This window comes from Falco punctatus (genome assembly GCF_963210335.1).
Source record: "Falco punctatus genome assembly, chromosome: 11".
Lineage (NCBI taxonomy): Eukaryota > Metazoa > Chordata > Aves > Falconiformes > Falconidae > Falco > Falco punctatus.
The window spans coordinates 6,316,947-6,337,935 of record NC_137591.1 but is presented as its reverse complement, the minus strand read 5'-3'; the positions used below and the strand labels follow the sequence as shown (position 1 = coordinate 6,337,935).

Genomic DNA, 20,989 nt, shown 5'->3' with positions numbered 1-20,989 from the left:
ATTGTCTCATTTATTAGGCAGAAGTCAGTCTACTTAAAATAGACATGTTTATTTCCAGGTTGTATAGGATAATCAGTAAAGGTAGCAAAAGGGTCAGTAAAACATACTGCTCTGAACAAAGAGCTCTGCTTTACCCTGGCCAGCAGCAGAGCCAAGTGGTGAAAAAAGAGCAGCTGCTTAATCCCAGGCAGGAATCTGACTGCATCCATCCTGCTGCAACAGGCAGGTATCTCCCCAGACCACTGCTGTTAAACCCCAGCAACTACAGCCCACCTCCAAGGAAATGAGTGATTTTTCACAGGTAAGTACATTCCCAGCTGCTGCTGCTTCAACTGCAGCCAGTCTTTGGCACTGCTTCAGGTTTATTTCAAAACCACATGCAGCCTATCATAGAGGAGGCCTTCTGCAAGCCAGCTGGATTTCTTTTTAAACAAATAATCTCCTCTTGTAAACCCTTCATTCTCCTATGCTGCCTTCCTGGAAGTTTCCCCATGTGCCAGGATTATTTCTCCCCTGAAGTGTGCAAGGTATTTTTGTTCAAGCAGAAGTTTGCAGTCTGTAGCTGAGATAACAAACAGCAGCCTCTTGCACAGGATTCCTCGTTTGGTTTTTGCTCATTATAGTCGATGCACTTTCTTGCCAGAGAAGTACTTCTTAGAGAAAGGAGAAGACTTTACAAATGCCAAAACTGTTGGAGTCCCAGCCTTTACAAAATACCTGCAAAGATTAAAAGGAATCCTTTGGCTTCCCTGTAGCTGGTCAAGTGTCATGCAAAGTGAGTGACTTCTGCCCAGCTCCACAGAGACTGACTGACCTCCCAGAGGCCAGTGACAAGCTTTTTTGCTGATTAGCAGAGCCTTTTGGAGCCAGGGCTACACACATCCAAAGAGGAGCGTTTTATGAATCAACTCTTCTCCCAACAGCTACTTCTAATTAAAACAGCTGTTATTCTCCCTCTGGAAGGAGGTTTCTTTTGCAACTGCCCTTACAGCCTGAAATCTGAGGGCTTATGCACGCTGCTGAGTTTTATGGAGTGACAGTTCAGACACAGCCCGCAGCAGTGGACCTAGAGCTCTGCCCCCACTGTCACAGACCAAGCCACCAGCGCTGTGCAGCAGGCTTTCTCCAGCTAGCTACAACATGGTGCAAGTTAACAGCACAGGCTTTACAGTAACATTTTGGCTTCACAAACAGCAAATTCTTCTCTCTAAATAACTGCACAACACTTTAAAGTCAGTTTCAGAGTGAAACTATGCTGCATGCTGTGTTGGGGGCTGCTCATGCGGCATTATTAACAGTGAGAGCATTGTTAACCTTCAACATGCTTGCTTTATATGCTGCTGCTTTTTTTTTTTAAAAAAAAGTAGTACTGTGTAGATGGGATCTGAAACAGCCCTTTTGTGCTGCTGTTTGTGTGTAGCCCAACTCCCCTCCCCATCTCCATCCAGTCTTGGAAAGAGTTATTCATTTTTTGGGGGAAAAAAATACATGTCACTAAAGCCAGGCACAAAATCCATGCAGTCTGACTGCTTTACACCATCAAGAGTTAGGACTATTAAACCAGAGAATAGTTAGGACTATGAAATCAGAAAACAAACTGCACTTAAAGCCCAAAGCTCATACTTTTTGCCTTCGTGTTCTCTCTGGACATGAACAGGTATAGCCTTACCTTTTGTGCTGCAGCACTTGTAGCAACGTGTGTTCTGGGTTCAGCTGGTACATTGCTGCTCTTTCTTCATCTTCAAAATAGAGCTGAAAGAAATTCTGGAGGGTTATTAAACACCTAAAAGGTACATGAAAGCCAACTACTGAGCTGTTGAAAGCCCCGTAACAGCACACTATATATCAACTAGGCGTTTATCAAACTTCTGTAGCTTGACCCGACTGTGTCAGATGCTAGCTTCAGCAATGTAGAAACTGTTTTGTGTAAATTCCAAGTCTTCCCTGTACAAACCAGCTTAGCTTCTCATGGCAGTGGCAGCAGGAAGGCAAAATACACTGGCTGCTCTTCTGCCTTACGGAGAAGCAATCCAAATCTACAGGCTGCTTTTTACCAGGTGAAACGCAGTAATGGTATCAGCTAAACTGAGTTGGTTTAAAGATACCTGAACAAAACAGAGTAGATCTAACAGATTCATATCCAGCAACTGTGTTAGACTGTACATACACACAGAGCTATAATCCCAGTTTTTAATCTGGTAAAGTACACAGCCACTGTCCTTTTGGACCTATCTTCTCACTGCACTAAGGGTTGTGCTGTCACCTGGCACATGCGACACTGAAGTGGAAAATGAAAAATAAACATCTACATCCCTCCACGTACAATTTCTGAAAAATTCTCAACCTACTGCAGCCACAGCCAACTTGCATCCCACCTTTGCTAAAGCCTTAATGGACATATATTGTCTTGATGGGATTAGGTGCTTAAGTACCTCCAGTAAGTTCTGAAAATCACCTATTTTTTAGTAATGTTTTCTCGTTCATATTGAGCAACTTCACAATGCAGTTAAAAAAGCAGGCAGCCTACCAGCTTGATGGTCTAAATCTCAATTACCATTACAAAGATGAGAATCTAAGCTATATCTATAAATACCTGCTATCAGATACAACGTAAGTGGAAGACAAAAGAACTTTCATTTCATTAATGAATTCTGTGTCCATGTCAGCACATCTGGAAAATGTTTGAGTTTATTAGTGAATGTAGCTCTCCAGATCCTTATTTCACATCCAAGTATGGTAAACAGGTATCAATGCCATTGCTTGCATACACTCACTCAAGAAAAAAACCCACAACAACCCTGAAATAGAAAGAAAGTCAAACTTCTCACCTCAAGATCACAGGGAAGGTATTTTCTTTCTAAGTCCCAAGGAGGTAACTCAGCAAACATCACCATTAAATGATCAATAAACCTAAAAGCCAAAATACACTCAGTTAGCTTACACAAAGTGTTCAGTTTCAATAATTCGTACAGTTGCATTTGAATGATGGTAAAAATACATCAGCAAATTAGCCAACAGACTTAAAAATAAGTTTTGATCACTAATAGCTTCTTTCTTTCAAACTCATTGCTTTCGCAATCAGACCAAGGCCCTGTTGTAGCTCATGCTATTGGTTTCAAACTTCAGCAGTGCAACAGCAGATTAACTTTTCATTTTCACACTGAAAAAGATGTCAAAATAAACACCCTACATATTGTCTAAAATTTTGCTTCTGCACAGTCCCATTAGCACTACACTTCACCAGATCAGAGTGCTGAGAATATGCTTGTGTGTCAGAGGCTTGATTATTTTGGTACCTCAGGAGTGTTGGTGGCCAGCCTGTTCTAAGAACCCATTTTCACCTCCTTTGGTCATGAAAAGGTGTAGTGAACACTATCTCATAAGAACCACAATCTGCTTGTGCTGTGATTTTCAGTCTTAAACTTATTAGTAGGTCTGAGAAACAGATATCTCCACACAAAAAACCCCTTACAAATTCCAAGTTTGTTCAACATTACAAGAACGGAAACTGTAGTTAACATCAAGAAAAGTGGAATCCCCACCTCGCCAGACACTTGCTTATAGTCTGACAAGTCTGCAGCACTTCAGTCCGGCCTGCTGTAAGCCCTAAGGAAACCTATGGGGTCACTGGTGGTTACGAGAGGTCTCTTTTGGAAGCTTATTATAATTTTTAAGTTTAATCTTCTCTCTGAGACCATATATTTTGAGGGTTTCAAAACAGCACCTTAATGAACCTCCAAAATCTATGCATGCAGAATAGGTCCCAGGTATTGCTGGCTACTGGTCTAAGCTTGCACTGCAAGCCCCTTTAATCACACTGGCTGAATATGACGTGTTTCTCTGTGCTATAAATTTATGTAACATCAAAATTTTGGCCCTCATATTTTAAAGCAGCATTCGTAAATCACAGAATAATTTAGGTTGGAAAGGACGTCAGGAGGTCATTTAGTGCAACCTCCTGCGCAAAAGCAGGGTCAGCTATAAGATGACAAATCTGCAACTACTTCATTAGCATGGAAGTGCTTCACTTGCTGTCTGTTCTCATCTACTCAAGCATCTCCCTTATGCAAGAATTCTGCTGACACTGCATTTACCTGGAGTTCTCATGAAAAGCCACAATGAAATCTGTTTGCTCGTGCTCAGGGTACAGAAAGAGGACAGGCCAGTTCAAGTTACCATCAGCATCTAAGTGCACCTTTGCCTCTGTGGCATTGTCAGAGTGGAAACCATCTAAAGATATCTCAGCCAAGCCACCTGATATTTCCTCTTCTTCATTTGAAGGCTTGAGAGCCAGCTTGATATTTCTTTCCTGGAGGAGAGGAAGAAAAAAACCCTTAAGAAACCAAAAAATAAACAGGCATGGTGGGGAGAATAAGAGCAAAAAATTAGCAGTTAGTAAAAGGTCAAATAGTGTCATTCTTATTAATGAATCAGCTCTTAAACATGCCGTCAAAAGCCTTCCTGCAGTATCAGATTCAGGTGACTTGTCTAGCCAGTAGAATCCAGAACCTCAGCCAGACACCCAGACTCCTCATAAAATGGTTGAGGAGAGACGGGAAACCAGTGGAGCCTGCATGCTGAGAGAAGAGACTGCGAGCATGCGGGGAAAGGGATGCATCTGAAATCCAGTTCTTTGGGACCTAGCAGGCATAACTTCAGGGTGCAACTATGTGCACCAGTTCCTGAGAACATCCACTTTTCCAGCGAACTGAAGAAAGCTCACTCTGTTCTTTGGAAAGACAATGGCAGAAGAGGAGATCCGACTTTACTTAATAGCCCAACATATTTTAATGTAGCCCAAACATTTGCCAAAGAAGGAGAGGATCCAGGATTGATTCCCTTCTCTACCCTACTGGGTGGTGTCCTTCTATCCTTCCACTGAAGTAATGCCCATCGGCAGCAAAGAAAGCAATGTTCACTGGGCCAGTGTGATGCTACAGCCCAGCAGCCAGAGCACTCTCTTGGATGCTGAGTCCTTCTCCTAATTCTGGGTTTGTATTTTGCATTGGTTGTTACCTGGAATATGCAAACCTGGGAGCTGGGGCTAGAGCCATGCAGATAAGGAGAATCATGATTTTAAGTCAGTATTTTGGCTCTAGCCCTCAAAAGCCTGCATATGAGAACAACCTCTGAGACAGAAACTAGAAAGCTCTTTAAAAACACCACCAAAATAAACCACACAAAACCGAACCCCCTCACTGACCTACCTTTATTGCTGCAAGCAGAATTTCCTTTTGACACTGTTCCTTCTTCTCCATCACCTTTGCTTTCCTTGCATCCCGCTCCTCAGCTCGCTACATGTAAGAAAAGGTTGCACCATGGTCACACACAGCAAGTCAATGCCCACCACTGCTCTACCCTGCCAGCGAGTGGAGAAATCAGTTCAGATCTCCAGAAGGGTCCCTCCAGCCTTTTCCCCTACACATCAACAACACACGACACAGAACCACCACTCAGTTCTGTTTAGGGATATTCTACTACACAGAAACTTGCACAGAGCACTCTTCAACCAAGGATCCCGAAGTGCTTCTTGACACAAAGCAGGCAACAAGCATTGCAGATGCTAGAATACCTTCATATTTACCTTTAATTTGTCAGCTTTAGCTCTCACTTCCACAAGCTTTTTCTCTTTTGAATCTATTTGCAAGCCCTCCTCACACCATGCTATTGCTTCTGAGAAATTCTTTAGCTCCATGTGACAGAGAGCTCCTGGAAGGATTAAGATTTTAAGTTTCTAGTATTAGAGTCAGGATACAACTACTTCATAAGATGGTGGTTATAAAGACAGAATTAGCCCTACTGCTTTCAAGAGGCACACACACAGGCACAAGCTATTGTCTGGCATGGTCACATTCATTTGTAGACTTCCAGCAGATCAGCTGAGAATAAAATCTAAAATATTTCAGCAGTTCTTGTATCATTTGCTCATCTAGTCACAGAAATCAGCAGAATGATGCTAGAAGTGCCTGTTACAAGAAAAAATTTATCATTATAATTAACATTTCAGTACTTGTCTTGTAAGGAAAAATAAAGCGGTGAGTTTCATGGAGTGAGAAATGCTGGGGGGGGAAAAAAACCAACCAACAACCCCCAAAAACCAGTACTGTGGAAAATAGCAAACGTTATGCTGCTCTGTACAGAAACCGGCCCTATGCCTCTTTGACAGATACAGAACCTGAGGAGCAAAGAGCAAGAGGATAGTGTTTTGACTGAAAATCTGAAGGAAAATGCAGAGCTCTGTTTTGGGAAGAAACAGCAATAACAAAACATGGGAAAAGATCTCTTACAGTAACGGCTTTACTTTTCTGAAACGAATGTTGCCCAAAAGCAAAAGTACGATGCCACTCACATTAATTTAAGGTTTATAAACACTGTTATTTAACACACAGAAATATCCAGCGAAACAAAGCAACATCTAACAACAGTCTGTTCCAGGGCCTGTAACAATAACAGCAGAAGTAAAGCTAACATGTGCAAAGCTGTTTTGAAACAATGTTCCTTGTATTCCACACAGTAACATGTGCTTTAACTCTCACCTCTTATGATTGCTTTGAGATGAGTGGGCTTTAGCTTTTTTGCTTGGATGGCATCATTGAGGGCAGAACGGTAGTTACCTATAAAGCAAGCAGAACTGCTCAGAACCTTTAACTTATATTTAAAATCCAACCAGACCCCAAGGTGACAAAACAGCTTACATGGAGACTCTACAATTCACTGTTTCTACAGTCACTGTGAGGCAAGTGGAGGAAGAAAGGGCAAACTAAGAGCAAGAAGTGAAAGGACAGGAATCAACCATACAGGAGAGTAACATGACTGTGAGCAAACCATCTCCCAGCTGCAAAACACAAAGGCATTAAAAGGCCAAGAACAACCCCCCTGCTGTGCAGGTGCTGTTGGTGGAATGGGTGGTAGCTTGAGGAGGACATGGCCAGGAAAGTGATAAAATGTGTTGCTTCAACAGATTTTTGAGCTCAGGGCATCCCCCTGTACTTCCAGTCTCGCTATGAATTTGTTCAGCATCAGCCCTGCCAGAGGGAGTGCGACCTGTTGGTCACCAAGGCAAGTGCGCTAATTGGTGACGTGGATTGGAGGCAGCCTGGGCTGCAGTGATCATGCACTGGTGGAGTTCGCAGTCCTGAGGAATATGGGTCAGGCAAAGAGTGAAGTCAGGACCCTGAATTTTAGGAAAGCAAAATTCCAGTTTTTCAAGGAGTTAGTCAATAGGATCCCCTGGGAAACTGCCCGCAGTGACAACAGCGCAAAATAGAGCTGGCAGATCTTTAACGATGCTTTCCATAAGCACAAGAGCTCTCGATCCCCAGGTGTAAGAAATCAGGAAAGGAAGGCAAAAGACTGGCATGGATGAGTTGAGACCTGCTGGTCAAACTAAAGGGCAAGAAGAAAATGCACAGGCAGTGGAAGCAGGGACAGGATCCTGGGAAGAGTATAGGGACGCTACCTGATTGTGTGGAGATGGGGTCAGGAAGGCCAAGGCACGTATGGAGCTGAACTTGGCAAGGGATGCAAAGAAAACTAACAAGAAGGGCTTCTATGGGTATGTCAGCCAGAAAAGGAAGGTCAGAGAAAGTGTACTGCCCTCCTACCCCGCCATGAGCAAGACTGGCAAACTGGTAACAACAGATGAGGAGAAGGCTAAGGTACAACACAACTTTTTTGCCTCAGTCTCCACTGGCAATCTCTCTTCCCACACCTCTCGAGTGGATGGACCGCAAAGCAGGGACTGGGGGAGCAAAGTCCCTCCCACTGTAAGAGAAGATCATATTTGTGACCACTTGAGGAACATGAACATACGGAAGTCTATGGGACCTTGCATCCCAGAGTCCCGAAGGAATTGGCTGACATAGCTGCCAAGCCACTCTCCATGGTATTTGAAAAGTCATGGCAGTCAGGTGAAGTCCCTGGTGAAAAAGGGAAACATTGCACTCATCTTTAAAAAGGGTAGAAAGGAGGACCCTGGAAACTTCTGCCCTGTCAGCCTCACCTCTGTGTCTAGGAAGATCATGGAACAGATCCTCCTAGAAGCTACGCTAAGATATATGGAGGATGGGGAGGTGATTCAAGACAGCCAGCATAGATTCATCAAGGGCAAGTCCTGCCTGAGCAGCCTAGTGGCCTTCTATGATGGAGTAACTACATCAGTGGACAAGGGAAGAGCTATGGATGGCACCTATCTGCACTTCTGACATGGCATCTATCGTGGCTTTTAACACAGTACCCGACAACATCCTTCTCTCTAAACTGAAGAGATACAGATTTGGTGGGTGGACTATTCAGTGGGTGAGGAACTGGTTGGATGGACACATCCAGACGGTAGTGGTCAATAGCTCAGTGTCCACTGTTTGATATCTTCATCAGTGGCATAGACAGTGGGATCGAGTGCACCCTCAGCAAGTTCATAGACGACACCAGGCTGAGTGGTGCAGCTGACACACGCCTCAGGGACCTAGACAAGCTCCAGAAGTGGGCCCGTGTGAACCTCATAATGATCAACAAGGCCAAGTCCAGGGTCCTGCACCTGGTTAGAGTCAACCCCTAATATCAGTACAGGCTGGGAGATGAAGGGATTGAGAGCAGCCCTGCCGAGAAGGGCTTGGGGTACTGGTGGATGAAAAGCTGGATGAGCAATGTGTGCTCGCAGTCCAGAAGGCCAATTGTACCCTGGGCTGCATCAAAAGCAGCGTGGCCAGCAGGGCGAGGGAGATGATTCTGCCCCTCTGCTCCACTCTGGCCAGACTCCACCTGGAGTGCTGCATCCAGTCTGGAGCACTCAGCACAGGAAAGACACTGACCTGTTGGAGCGGGCCCAGAGGAGGCCACAAAAATGATCAGGGGGCCACAGTACTTCTCCTGTGAGGAAAGGCTGAGAGTTGCGGTTATTAGCCTGGAGAAGAGAAGGCATTGGGGAGACCTTATCGCAGCCCTTCAGCTTAAAGGAAGCTTGTAAGAAAGATGGGGACAAACTTTTTATCAGGGTCTGTTGTGATAGAAAAAACCATTGTTTTAAACTAAAAGAGGGTAAATTTAGACTAGATACAAAGACAAATTTTTTTACAATGAGGGTGGTGAAACACTGGCACAGGTTGCCCAGAGAGGTGGTAGATGTTCCAACCTTGGAAACATTCAAGGCCAGGTCGGATGGGGCTCTGAGCAACCTGATCTAGTTGAAGATGTCCCTGCTCGTTACAGGGGGGTTATGTTAGATGGCCTTCAAAGGTCCCTTTAACCCAAACTATTCTGTGATTCTAAAAAAAAAGTTTTGCCCTCTTCTGGAGCCAAGGCTCAAGCAGCAGGTGACAGGTGCAATGAACAAACCACAAACCCTGTGTGCAGCCCTGCTCTGAAGTGAGCCAGGCCTTCAGAGTTCAAGGTGTCTTTTTCTCATGCATAAGCCATTAGTATGCTGTATCACAAAAAAAGTTAAGAAAAAGAAAACCCAAAACGGGGAGAAAAAGCAACTCTGGGTGGCAGAGCCCCCCTTCCCAGCTCTGCCTGAGGCAGGATGGTGCAGGTTGTTACCCAGGTAGAAATGTGCAGCCCCTCGGTTTGTGTGCAGCACGGCATTCAGCTCTGGGTCCTCACACTTCTTCTTCAGCCCCTCGGTGTAGGCGATGACGGCTCTCCTGTAGTCCCTCTCCCTGAAGTACTCGTTCCCTTCGTTTTTGTACATCCTGGCCAGCTCTGCAGGGGACGGAAAGGGAGGACAGGGCATGAGCGGGAGGGGGGGGCGGGGGGGCACAGCTCCCCGGTGCCCCACGGCCACCTCAAGCTCTCTCCCCGGCCGGGCCGGGGGGCGCAACCCGGCAGGCCCCCCCGCCCAGCCCTGGCTGCCCACCTGCGGGGCCCTGCTCCTCGTCGAAGAGGAGGGACTGCAGACAGGCCAGCTCCGGCTGCCGCGCCGCGTCGATCTCTGCCGGGCACCGCTTCATGAACATGGGGATGGTCTCCAGCTCCTGCGGGGGGGCACACACCGTCCTCAGCCCTGCCCGCCCGGCCCCCCGCACCCCCGGCCCCGCCGCCTCACCTGCTCCCACGTGTCGGGCTGGAGAGCGCCCCGGTACCGCGGCGTTCCGCCGCCCGGCCCGGCCTCCGCCATGCCGCCCCGCCGGTCTTCCTCCCGACCGCCCCGCCTCAGGCCCGGCCCCACCGCTCCCAGGCCCGGCCCCCGCCTCAGGCCCGGCCCCAGCGCCCCCCAGGCCCGGCCCCAACGCCCCCCAGGCCCGGCCCCCGCCTCAGGCCCGGCCCCAGCGCCCCCCAGGCCCGGCCCCAGCGCCCCCCAGGCCCGGCCCCAGCGCCCCCCAGGCCCGGCCCCAGCGCCCCCCAGGCCCGGCCCCACCGCAGGCCCGGCCCCAGCGCCCCCCAGGCCCGGCCCCAGCGCCCCCCAGGCCCGCTTTCCGCCTCAGGTTTCAGCCTCAGGTTTTGGTGGCACCTCCCATGGGGATGGCAAATGGGACTGATCCTGCCTGGGACGGGGAGAAAGACTAGGTGGCCTCCTCTGGTCCAGGAGCATGTGGCGAGCGTGGGTCTGCCACAGAGCCCTACACGACTGGCACCACTGCTGCTCGTGTTCACCTCTCGGACCCAGGAGCTGGCACAGGGCTGGGCGACACCCTCCAAGGAGCTCCCTGTCCAGGGGACGCTTGTGGGGCGATGGCACCTGTCAGTGCCGCTGGGAAAGCGGCAAGCTGTTCCTCACAGGAGCCCCGGGCCCAGCCCGATGACCCCACACTGCAGCGGCACGTACAGGTGGGATGCCACCACCCTGTGGGGCAGGGTTACTTACAGCTTATAAGCAACAACATGGCCTGGACATTTTCACACCCAGGCTTTGCAGGTCCCCAGATTTCATGTTTCCTTGTTAAGTATTTTGCGAAGATTTTCTACCGCTCTGAGGCTGTGTCCCCAAAACCAGCGTCGCCACCCAAGGCCAGCAGATCCAGGCATCTCACCAGCTGCAGGAATGGGGGGAGGGTGCCCGACACCATTCTTCACCTCAGTTCCTGTAGATTTGCAGCACTGTGGCATTTTCAAGGTGAGCAAGGCTCTAGAGTTCAACATTTTGCTTTAATTAAGATGAACCTCTACCACAGAGCTTGGGTGTCTCCAAAGAGAAGATGCAAATAGAGAAAAGGCGCCTTCCTTTCTCTCCCTCTTAAAATTCCTCATGCTGAGAACTTAGCACCTGAAAAGGGTGAGGGAAGCCCTCCCATCCCTGCTCCTGCAGCCTCAGCTGTTGCATGTGCTTGACATAGGCTGTCGCCAGCCTGTCTGCCCCAACTGGGCCATGAGGGGCTGATCCTGCCAGCACTCCCACAGCTGCACGAGGCTACACATGCTGGTAAAAGCTGCTTGTAGGGGCTGGTAGCCAGAGGGAGAAGAAGCCCCAGCTCTGTGGGAGAATGTGGACTGACCCCAGGTCAACCCCAGCACCCAGCGTGGTTGCAAGATACTGTGGCCAGCTCTGACATGAGCTGGATTCAGCTCCACTGACCCAGAACCGTTGCTGACAACCTGCACACCCTTGAAAAGGAACCAGGGCTGTTCAGATTAGTGCAGCAATCATGGGAGACTCAGAGATGGCAATTTTAAAGGACTTGCACTTTACTCAGCAACTCAATGACACCTTCCTTGGTGAGGAACAAAACCTCACTGGTGTTCTGATTCCAAACCTCAAAGACCGGGGGGTCCTCGCAAACCCTCTTCCCAGCTATGACCACATAGGGATAACCCAGCTTGTTGGCGTCCTTTAGCCTTTTGCCAATGGTCAGCTGTGTCCTGTCATCCAGCACTGAGTCGCCAGTGAGGTGGGGCAGCACTTCAGCGAGGTCTTCGTACAGCCGCTCAAGCAGCATGGCTCCCTCCTCCTCTTCCTCGCTGCCTCTCTTAGGGGGAATGAAGCAGAGCTGGTAGGGTGTGATGAGGCTCGGCCAGCGGATGCTGTCGTCTGTAGAGAGCACCTCAATGGAGGCCGCCAGGATGCGAGTGACACCCAGGCCATAGCAACCCATTTCTGCCAGCTGGAGTTTGTTTTGGGGGGAGCAGAAGACAGCGTTGGAGACTGAGGAGTACTTGGTGCCCAGATAAAACGTATGCCCCACTTCGATCCCTCTGGTCTGGGTGAGTTTTTCCCCACATGTGGGGCAAGACGTTTGCTCCTTGTTTAACGTTTCCACATTGGCTGCAAAATGTCCGTCAGGGCACAGCACCAGCCTGTCCTCACCGATGTCTGCCGGAAGCTGGAACTCGTGGGACACGGTGCCGCCAATGCTGCCCGTGGCCGCCTGCACTTTGACAAAGGGAAGGCCCAGGCGGTCGAAGAGGCTGCAGTAGGCGTCACACACCAGGTCATAGGTGTGCTGAGCTGCCTCTTTGGAGGCATCGAAGGTGTACATGTCCTTCATGTAAAACTCCCGGCTGCGCAGCAAGCCGAAGCGGGGCTTGGGCTCATCCCGAAACTTCCTGGTTACCTGGTAGAGACGCAGTGGGAGCTGCTTGTAGGACAGGTTGCTCTGAGCAGCCACCAGCTCCGTCACCGCCTCCTCGTGCGTCGGGCCCAGGCAGTAGCCCTTGCCATGCCTGTCCACCAGCCGGAAGAGCTCCGGTCCCATCTGCTCCCAGCGGCCGCTAGCTCGCCACAGCTCCGCCGAGCTCAGGCTGGGCACGTTCAGCTTCTGCCCCCCCACGGCCTGCATCTCCTCGTCCATCACCTTGATGAGCTTCTCCATGGCGCGGACGGTGGGCGGCAGGTAGCAGTAGCAGCCGGGGCTGGCGGGGTGAATGAGCCCCGCTTGCAGCATCAGCTTCTGGCTCCGGCAGGTGGGCTCCCCGGGCCTGCCGTCCCACCCCGCCTCGCCGCCCGCCTGCAGGTTGCGGGGCTGGAACAGCTGCGAGAACAGCAGCCGCCTCGCCCTGCCCGAGGCGCCGTGCCGCAGCCTGCAGCCCTGCCGCCGGGCCCTCAGCGCCGGGAGCCCCCACCTCCGCAGCAGGGCCTCCATGACGGTGCCGAGAGGGGGCCCGGGGCCCGCGGCGGGGCGGCGCAGGGGGGGAGCGCTGCTTGCGAGGCGGGGGCTGCCCCTGCCCACCCGCGGCCGGCGGGGTGCGCCCACCCCCTGCGCGGGGCGGCCCCGGCGCCCCACGCGCGCCCTGCCCGCGCGCCCGGCCGTGCACGCCCCGGGACCTAACGGGGCCCCCGCACACCGGCACCGCCGCGCGCCACCACGCGCACGCCCCGCCCCGCCGCCACCAGCCAATAGAAACCACCGCCTCCTGTCACGTGCGGGACCTCCCCCGCAGCCCGCCGGAAGCCGGAAGTTGGTGCGGCGTGGCACCGCCCGCGGGGGGGGCAGGCCGCGGCTCTATGGTTCCGTCGGCGGGACAGCGCGGCCTGGCAGCAGCGGGGTCTGGCAGTAGCGGGGGCGTCGACGGGTTCCCCGACCCGGGGCACCCGTGGGTGTGCCAGGCTCCAGCGGGTGGACGCGTGAGAGCGGGTGGGTGCCTGCGGGCGGGGCAGGGAGCGGGGCACAACACCGGTTGCCCGCAGTTCCCCTTGTTTGTACATTTCGGTACGCAAAAGCATCAGCCCCCTTGGTTACCAGCTGCATAATTCCCTCATCGCTTAATATTGTTTGTCTGAATTCCTATTTGTCAAGTAACCCTCTCGCGGCTCACGTTAATTACTTTGCGTGCTCAGGCTCAGCTGCTTCTTGAGTCAGGGGGTGTCTTGACTCGGGGGTCACAATCTCCCCCTGCCAGAATTACCTTTCCCCTAATTGGTGCCGCTTGTGGTGAATGGCCCCTTCAGCTCGTGGTGGGGCTTTTCAACAAAGAACCTGCTTCTGCTAAAGGAAGCGCTTAGCAGGACATACAGAAATGTTTGTATCTTGAATTAACCATCAACAACTCATTCGTTCTTAAAAACTACTAACAATGCATCCAATTTTATTAATCACTTGCTATGAGGCTGGTCCACTGGGATGCCACCTGCTGCAGTATTGCCAAAATCCAGCGGCCCTGCAGCAAGGGCAGGAGCAGCAGCCCTTTGCCTCACGGTGCTGCCAGCCTGGTGCTGGGGACGTGTTAGAAGCAGGGGACACCCCAGGCTCTCTGACACCTACCCAGGATGGGGGCTGGAGGTTCACAGGGACCTGAGCAGGCAGCCGGGCACAGGCAGGGGATGGCGGTGGGTGGCCACCAGTGCCAGGGACAGCAGCTCTTACAGGGCTAACACCACAAGGGATTTGTCTCTTGCTTTTTTAATTAACAAGGTTTTAGAAAACTGAAAAGGTCCTGACAGCTCATGAGACAGACAGCCACTCCGCAGCACCTGCTGCCACCCTGGTGGCTCAGAGGGACAGTGACTGTTCATTCATCCTGCCCTTGGAAGAATCGACCTTCATAATCTCAAACAGCAGTTTTACCAGCTCTGTCCTCCCCTGGGTGATCATGGCTGGATCACCTCCGGTGGGCGGTTGCAACAGACCGTCCTCAGCTCCTGCTGCAGGTGCTACCATGGGAATTTCTCCTCATCTTTCTTAACCCACCGCTCCACCTCCTGCATCAGCGTTTCTGTCTTCAGCTTCATCTGACCAAAGAGCATGAGCAGTGGCTTCAGGAGGCACTGCAGGCTTTTGGTAGAGCCTGCATTTTTCAGTCTGATGGCCCGCTTGAAGCACTTGATGCTAGTGGAAGCACTGGATGGTGTTTCCTGGCTTTTAAGCCATAGGCATTTGCCACTGAAGAGCTGCAGTTCAGGAACGGTATCGCCCAAGTCAAACTCCATGGCTTTGTCCAGGAGTTTCATCTGCTAGGAAGTTCTTGCACAGCATCCACCCTCATGTAATAGTAAGAAATAGTAAATAGAGATGGGGCAGGACAAAATGGGGCTGTCAGGAGAAAAGAGCCCAACAGCTGCCTCCAAGGATGACATTCCCCATTGGGCTTTGTGGAGGGGAATAATGGAGGGGAGTGTGGCTGACATGTCTCAGCACCATGTCCATAGCATCCACATGGGGATGGATTCCTGCTTCCATTCTTGTTTCTAGTGCCTCCTGGTAGCTCTTCACTCCTGTAAACTCTCAGAATTCCCTCCTAGCCAAGGCTGATGTCAACTGCAGCAACTCCCCTGTTCCCTGTTCCTGCTTTCAGCCCTGCTGCACCCCCTCATCTCCCTTGCACGTAATTAGAGCTGAGCCCAACAGGAGGGAGAGGCAGCTGAGGGCCAGTGCCCTCAGTCTTTGTGGTCTGACTTTAGGGCTGAGAGTTAATGAAAACATGGGGATGCTGCAAGGAGCTCCCTGGGATCTCAGGGGTATGATGTACCCATCCTCACCTGGTCCATGTCCAGGTTTGTCCTTAGGTACAGACAAACCTTGAGGACCAAGATCTTGTTCCAGATCTTGCAGATGCATCTTCATGTAGATCTAGAGACCAGAAGAAACTCATCAGCTTGTGCCCAGTTGCAGATTGATGATGATGAAATGATATGAGTACAAACCACTGGCATGCATCAGGTCAGCTCCTTGGCTGTGCCAAGCCAGGCCAGCTTGCCCAGCACCAGCATCCCAGTTTCCAAAGTGGGACCTCAGGCTGGCTCATGGAAAAGTGGTGCAAGCCGCTGAGATGTTGCTTGTCCTCTTGACTTGGGCTGTGAATTTGGTTCTTGGTGATCATGGGGTCCTCGAAAGCAACCAGCCCATCCGCTCCCCCTTCCAGGCTCAGTCTCAGGACATGGGGGCAGCATGCCCTAACGTGTTCAGAGGTTGAACCGCTTGGCCATAGGAGTGCGCCTGAAGAAGGGCTGAGAAATCAAAAGCCTTTTTCTTATGTCATTTCAGTTTCCTCCAGTCTAATCTGGCAGACAGACACCACCTGGCACCCAGTGACCACCTCCACACTGCACTTTTCAGCATCCTACCTTGAGCTCAAAGGAAGTTAAACATCTCTGAAGAGCAGTTGTAAGCACATACTGAAGTACTCCACTAGAGGAGGAAATTTCATTTCACTGAGCCTCATTTTATGAGGAGTTAAATAATCCTATTTAAATATACGGAAGTAAGAATAAGTCCTTGTTTTATTTAAAAATGGGATTTGGGGTAAGTCTTCATGATTCTTCTTTAATGGGAAAGACTCATTAATGTGCACTCATGTTTACAGGGGGCTGGAAATGGGCAAAATCAAGAGATTAAAGAGCACATTTTCAATGCTCCTGAGCGATTTAGGAGCATTAAAGTCATTAAATGGTTCAGCCAGTTCTGCAAGGTGACTCAGCATCCTGTGAAATGTTGCCCAGAGGGACCTGGGGAAGTCCCTCAGCACCTCAGTGCTGGAGCTGGATTTCCTGGCTGCCAGGTAGCAACCTCCCTCTCAGACCAGCCTCCACTGTTTTTTTCAGGCAGTTACTTCTCCCTGTGTGTCTCTCACCACAATTAAACAAACAATGCAAACGCTGTCTGGGAGAAGCGCTGTGGCTGTCTCGGAGCTGGAGGAGTAGGACAGGTCACTGCAGGAGGGGGACCTGCCCATGCCTGTGCCTGGGTGCAGTATGCCTGGCAGAGCTGTGGGTTCTGCAGGACCTCCAGTGCCATGTGGCACATCCCTTTGGCCATCTCCTGCTTGCCCAGGAAGTGGGAGATATTTGCCAGGTGGTTCAGGACAGCAGGATTGTCTTTCGCTGTTTCTGTTGCCTGTTTGAGCCAGAGAAGTGAAACACGTTTCCATTAGTGACTTATTGCCTGCTGTGCTGATCAAAGGGACAAAACCATCTTGGATTGATTCACTGGGGCAAATTAACTGGGAGGGTTTAAGGCTAGACAAGAGACATGGTTTGAGGGGAAAGCTGATATCTCGTATTAAATCAGCAGACAGGACTGAATGTGGGGCTAAGCTCAGGGGTTATGTGCCTGAAAGCCTGTCTGTGTTCCTTATTTTTTCCAGCTGTGCCAGGGGAATCTAATAAAGGTACTGCTGTCCCTGCAGTCTTTCACCAGACTGTTCGCCTGATGCTTTGCTGGAGGCTGCTTTATGCCATCAGGGCCAAACGCGTGGCCTGAGCGGGGTGTGCCCTGCATATGCCAGGACCGAGGGTCTTGGCTCTCTTCTAGGGCCTCCTCTCTTTGCCCTGGGGGATTTCCAGGAGCAAAAATGCTGAGCATGGGGGGAAGATGAATGAAGGACCAAGCAAGCAATGACAGCTGCCTCAAATCAGTCCCTGGCATGGCAGCGCTGGGGATAGCCCCTTGCCAAAGCGATTTAGGAGGTCAGTCTCAGAGAAACCACAGTCCTAGATCCCCGTTGGGGTGGTGGGAAATGTTTCTTTCAGCAGCATCCCCAGGTAGCACCAGGCCAGGGCTAAGGAGGAGAAGTCAGGGCAGGTGGGAGACCAAGTCATTCAGTGGCCGAATTTGGATTTGCAGTTTGGGCTTGGGATCTTGGCACAGAGAGGTGGCACACTTCGTCTGACCCTGGCCATGCTCTTGCACAGCTTGTAGGGTCCGTGAGCCCATGGTGCTGGCTCACACACTTGGCTGACTAACTTTCCTGAGTACTTTCATTCCCTGCGGTGATGTTACTGTAACCGCACCACTGCAGGACAATGTTTTTATGCCCAGTGAAGCGAAAGCTGCAGGGCTTAGATTCATCCCTCGGGAAGTTACTGGGGGGTATAAAATTACTGCGCACCCCCTGCACCCTGGCATCTCTGTTACAACCAGGATCCCTGACTTGACCCTGCTGTCTACCAGCCCTAACTGCTGCCAGGAGGGGACATTCCCTGGCAACCGGGATGCTGGGTGCCACAGTGATGGCTGCCATGGCAAGGACTGCCACCATCCCTACAGCACTCAGGGACTAGAGCTGCCAGTGTGGGGCTGCAGGCGCTCCCTAGGGACATGGGCAGCCAGGTGAGGCCTCTGGCCAGCCTTGCCCCGATGCGTGGGGAGAGCTGGGCTTAGCGGTGTAGCTCTCCTCACCTCCCAGATTGTCTGTGCCTACTGGGAAGCAGCTTCTTGCATGGGGACTTTTTGCCCATGATGATCCAGGACACCCAGGTCAGGCTGGGAGCACTCCAGGGTGGAACTGGCATCCCTGGTGGTGCAGCGGGTGCCCAGGGTGGGGATGCATTAGGCTCCAGGGGAACCGATGGATGAGTGGATGAATGGGTGGATGGATGGGCAGCTCTCCAATGTTGTGCAGCTCTTTTTATGAGCAAACTGAAACATCTTTTCTTCTGCACAGTATGCAGTGGGGTTCTACAGGTTCCTACAGGGTCCTACAACGCAAAGCCTGCTGAGAAACCAGCCAACTTCCATTCTGGTCATCCACCAAGAGATTCAACAGAAAGTCCTACCGCTTCTTTACTGTGAACGAAGTGAGTGAACGGGCACAGCAGTGAGAGGGATGCGGGAACGGTCAGGCTCTGAGCTTCCTCCATGACCATCCCCAATGCATTACTGGCACCCCTGGGAGAGGACAAGTCTTTGGAGCCAAAGCAAGGGTAGGCAGTCCTCCTGAGTTTCAGGCAGCTGGTGAGTCTTCTGAATAGAGCAGCCCCTGGCAGAAATCCCACATCAGGTGGCTGGCTGTGATTGAAGGGCAGACTGACCTCAGGGGGTGCTTTTCTCTCCCCAGTGATTATCAAGGAAACTTGGGTGACTTGGCCAGACACCCATCTTTTAAAGAGGAGGTAAGTCCTTCTCTGGGTGCTGCTGTTCTTGCCCAGAACAGGTTACTGAAGAGTGAATGGTGAATAAAGGCCCATGGCACCGTGTCCTGCCAGGTCAAGGGAGAGGTGCCCCCTGTGCACAGCAGCACCTGAGCACCTGCCGCTGAGCACGCACTGCCCCGAGGCGGCTGAGCTTGGCTGGTGCTCAGCAGAGGGGCAGGAGCTCAGCAGCAACCACGTTATCTGCCTGCATCCTCAGGCCTTTGCCCTTTTCAAGGGATGCTCAGACAACCCTTCCTATTAGTTTTGCTCTGCATCAGCTGCAAGCAAGCGGATGCACTTCATGGATGAGGGCTGCTGGGTTTGAGTCCTTTCAGGTGCGAGGAGCTCCTTGTATCCTCCCAGGAAGTCATATTCTGCTGCTTGAAAGCCAGTTTTTACTTTAGCAGCATCAGCAGCACGTTGCAGAAGCAGTGCAGGTAGGAGCCCTTCCCTTAGTACCCATTTGTGGAGCTGTATTCATCTTGGCAGCTTCCCCACGGGGAACCAGAACAAAGCCTAAAGGGCTCAAAGCAGACAGGGAAAGCTTTAGTCTGAAACAGTCCACCTTGGCTAGGGATGAGGAGCAGGCTTCCACATGGCTTCTCTCCTTTATCCAGCCGAGTGGGGAACAGGCAACTTGACAGAGGTCAAACATGAAGATATCTTCGTAATTGCTGGGGAACTGGACAGTTTGCATTTCAGTGGGGAGGCTGTGACACGGCAGCCCTTCACTACAGCTAGCAGTGGGTGACTGGTGAGCGTGCTCAAGCCTGCAGAGCTCATCGAGTTCTTTACAGACCGCTGCGATGAGAAGAACCGCTTGTCCGGGCTAACACCGATTAGTGTCTCTTCTCCTCCCTCCCCTGCAATATAGGCTTGGTTTGGTTAAGACAAACTAAATACTGTTGTACCAGTCACCAAGGTGAGCAGCATGAGGCGGTGGAGTGCTCCAGCGCAGCGCACCGGGGGTTTCCCAAACTGGGGGAACCTCAGGGGAGCAGAGAGACCCACCAGGAGCCCTCAGCTCATGCAACAGTGGCTGACAACCCACTGACAAGAACATACAGCTTCACTTGAATTAGCAGTGTGAATGTTTAAAAGCAGCTGGAGAGAAACAGGGGGAATTTAGTGTCATCTTTCCAAATTTTGTAGGATATTAAAACATAGAGGCGATGGAGAAACTGAAATTAACAGAGTTCTGTCAGTGGTAACAAGGAATGGCCATAAAAATGTACTGGGAGTACACTGGTTCACTTAAGAATTAAGCTTTATGAAGTCTCATTCTAGTGTTTAGACCAGACTGGAATAATTAAATCTAGGTGTAATTACATGTTAGTTGTGGTTGATTAAGTATGCTAATTAATCTACAGTTATCCTTTGGTGGGGAAGATAATTGAACACAGGTAAAATTGCACTGACTTAAGGAAATCCTGTTTATTGTTCTAGAAAGGCAAGCAAGGGAGGTAAGTCTCTGAAGGGAAAAGCCAGAGCAGCGACGGGGGCAAGGGCAGGCAGCAGGAACACCGCTGGGGTGACAGGCGAGGGCTGTGGTAAGCCAGGGCCAACACCAAACGTGATTAAAGGGCTGCAGGGCTTTGGCACCTGAGCTGCAGTTTCAGTGGGGCTGAGGCATTTGGCAGCCCAGATTTCAGGAGAAAGCCTGGGACTTCTCCCTGGGAAGAGAGCACTGGGAGAGGATGCACCAGCTGTGGCCAAGGGAGGGGCAGGCTTGCCTCTGACTAAGCCTACGGAGCTCCTGTGAAGGCATTTTCCAAGGAAACAGATGTGGAACTCCTTGAGCTGAAGAGCACAGAATCTTCACCCTCACTTCTGTGGCTGCTCGTTCAAAGGGGGAGGTGAGAAGAATGAAGTAGCTCTCTGTGTCAATGGCTACAGCACCCAAATCCAAAATGTGGTTTGTCTTTCTTGGACAAAATACCACAGGGAAAGAATGAGGTGAGAGGTTAAAAAAAAAACAACCCACCAGGATAATTGGCATCATGAGGCCATGTGGAGTTAGTGGGGCATAACTGAAGGGTTCAGGCTCTGCTAGTGTTTGTTTTGTACAGGTATGTCTCTGGGCAGAGGTAAGTGTAGTCTCACAAACTTCAAAGAGATTCCTTCAAAGCTGTCGGAGGTGCCAGGGCCCTCATCTCCCAGCCACCTCACCATGCCTCTAGTCTCTCACCCAGGCAGCAGCACTTCCCAGTAATTGCCGACCATTTGTAACAACACAGTAAGCACCAGAAAGGGTAAACACAGCTGCTGAAA

At 51.1% G+C, this 20,989-nt stretch overlaps 3 protein-coding genes across 3 annotated transcripts; all 3 read right to left on the bottom strand.

The window, feature by feature from the left end:
* Positions 1 to 30: 30 nt before the first annotated feature.
* On the bottom strand, positions 31 to 10,183 carry TTC4 (tetratricopeptide repeat domain 4). Its single transcript, XM_080406224.1, has 10 exons — positions 10,043 to 10,183; positions 9,854 to 9,971; positions 9,538 to 9,699; positions 6,537 to 6,614; positions 5,585 to 5,709; positions 5,208 to 5,294; positions 4,095 to 4,309; positions 2,829 to 2,910; positions 1,670 to 1,752; positions 31 to 717 (listed from the first exon to the last, which is right to left on the bottom strand). The coding sequence occupies exons 1-10, from the start codon at positions 10,112 to 10,114 to the stop codon at positions 618 to 620; spliced, it is 1,122 nt and encodes a 373-aa protein (XP_080262350.1). The 5' UTR covers positions 10,115 to 10,183; the 3' UTR covers positions 31 to 617.
* Positions 10,184 to 11,597: 1,414 nt separating this feature from the next.
* PARS2 (prolyl-tRNA synthetase 2, mitochondrial) lies at positions 11,598 to 13,295 on the bottom strand. The gene has a single exon (XM_080406221.1). The coding sequence runs from the start codon at positions 13,011 to 13,013 to the stop codon at positions 11,604 to 11,606; it is 1,410 nt and encodes a 469-aa protein (XP_080262347.1). The 5' UTR covers positions 13,014 to 13,295; the 3' UTR covers positions 11,598 to 11,603.
* A 253-nt stretch (positions 13,296 to 13,548) lies between these two features.
* On the bottom strand, positions 13,549 to 20,918 carry TTC22 (tetratricopeptide repeat domain 22). The gene is given in 6 exon segments (XM_080407698.1): positions 13,549 to 14,521; positions 15,347 to 15,437; positions 15,932 to 15,995; positions 16,453 to 16,723; positions 17,257 to 17,296; positions 17,300 to 20,918. Coding segments are annotated over 6 exon segments (732 nt in total). The 5' UTR covers positions 17,405 to 20,918; the 3' UTR covers positions 13,549 to 14,360.
* Between the last annotated feature and the right edge of the window lie 71 nt (positions 20,919 to 20,989).

Bases quoted from the DNA above. Each gene is read 5' to 3' on its own strand.
- TTC4 (XM_080406224.1), bottom strand. From the start codon at position 10,114: ATGGCGGAGGCCGGGCCGGGCGGCGGAACGCCGCGGTACCGGGGCGCT. The intron at 5,710-6,536 runs GTGAGAGTTAAA...TAATCCTTCCAG, and splicing joins TCTCAAAGCAATCATAAGAG to GAGCTCTCTGTCACATGGAG. The intron at 718-1,669 runs GTAAGGCTATAC...TAATCTTTGCAG, and splicing joins CAAGTGCTGCAGCACAAAAG to GTATTTTGTAAAGGCTGGGA.
- PARS2 (XM_080406221.1), bottom strand. From the start codon at position 13,013: ATGGAGGCCCTGCTGCGGAGGTGGGGGCTCCCGGCGCTGAGGGCCCGG.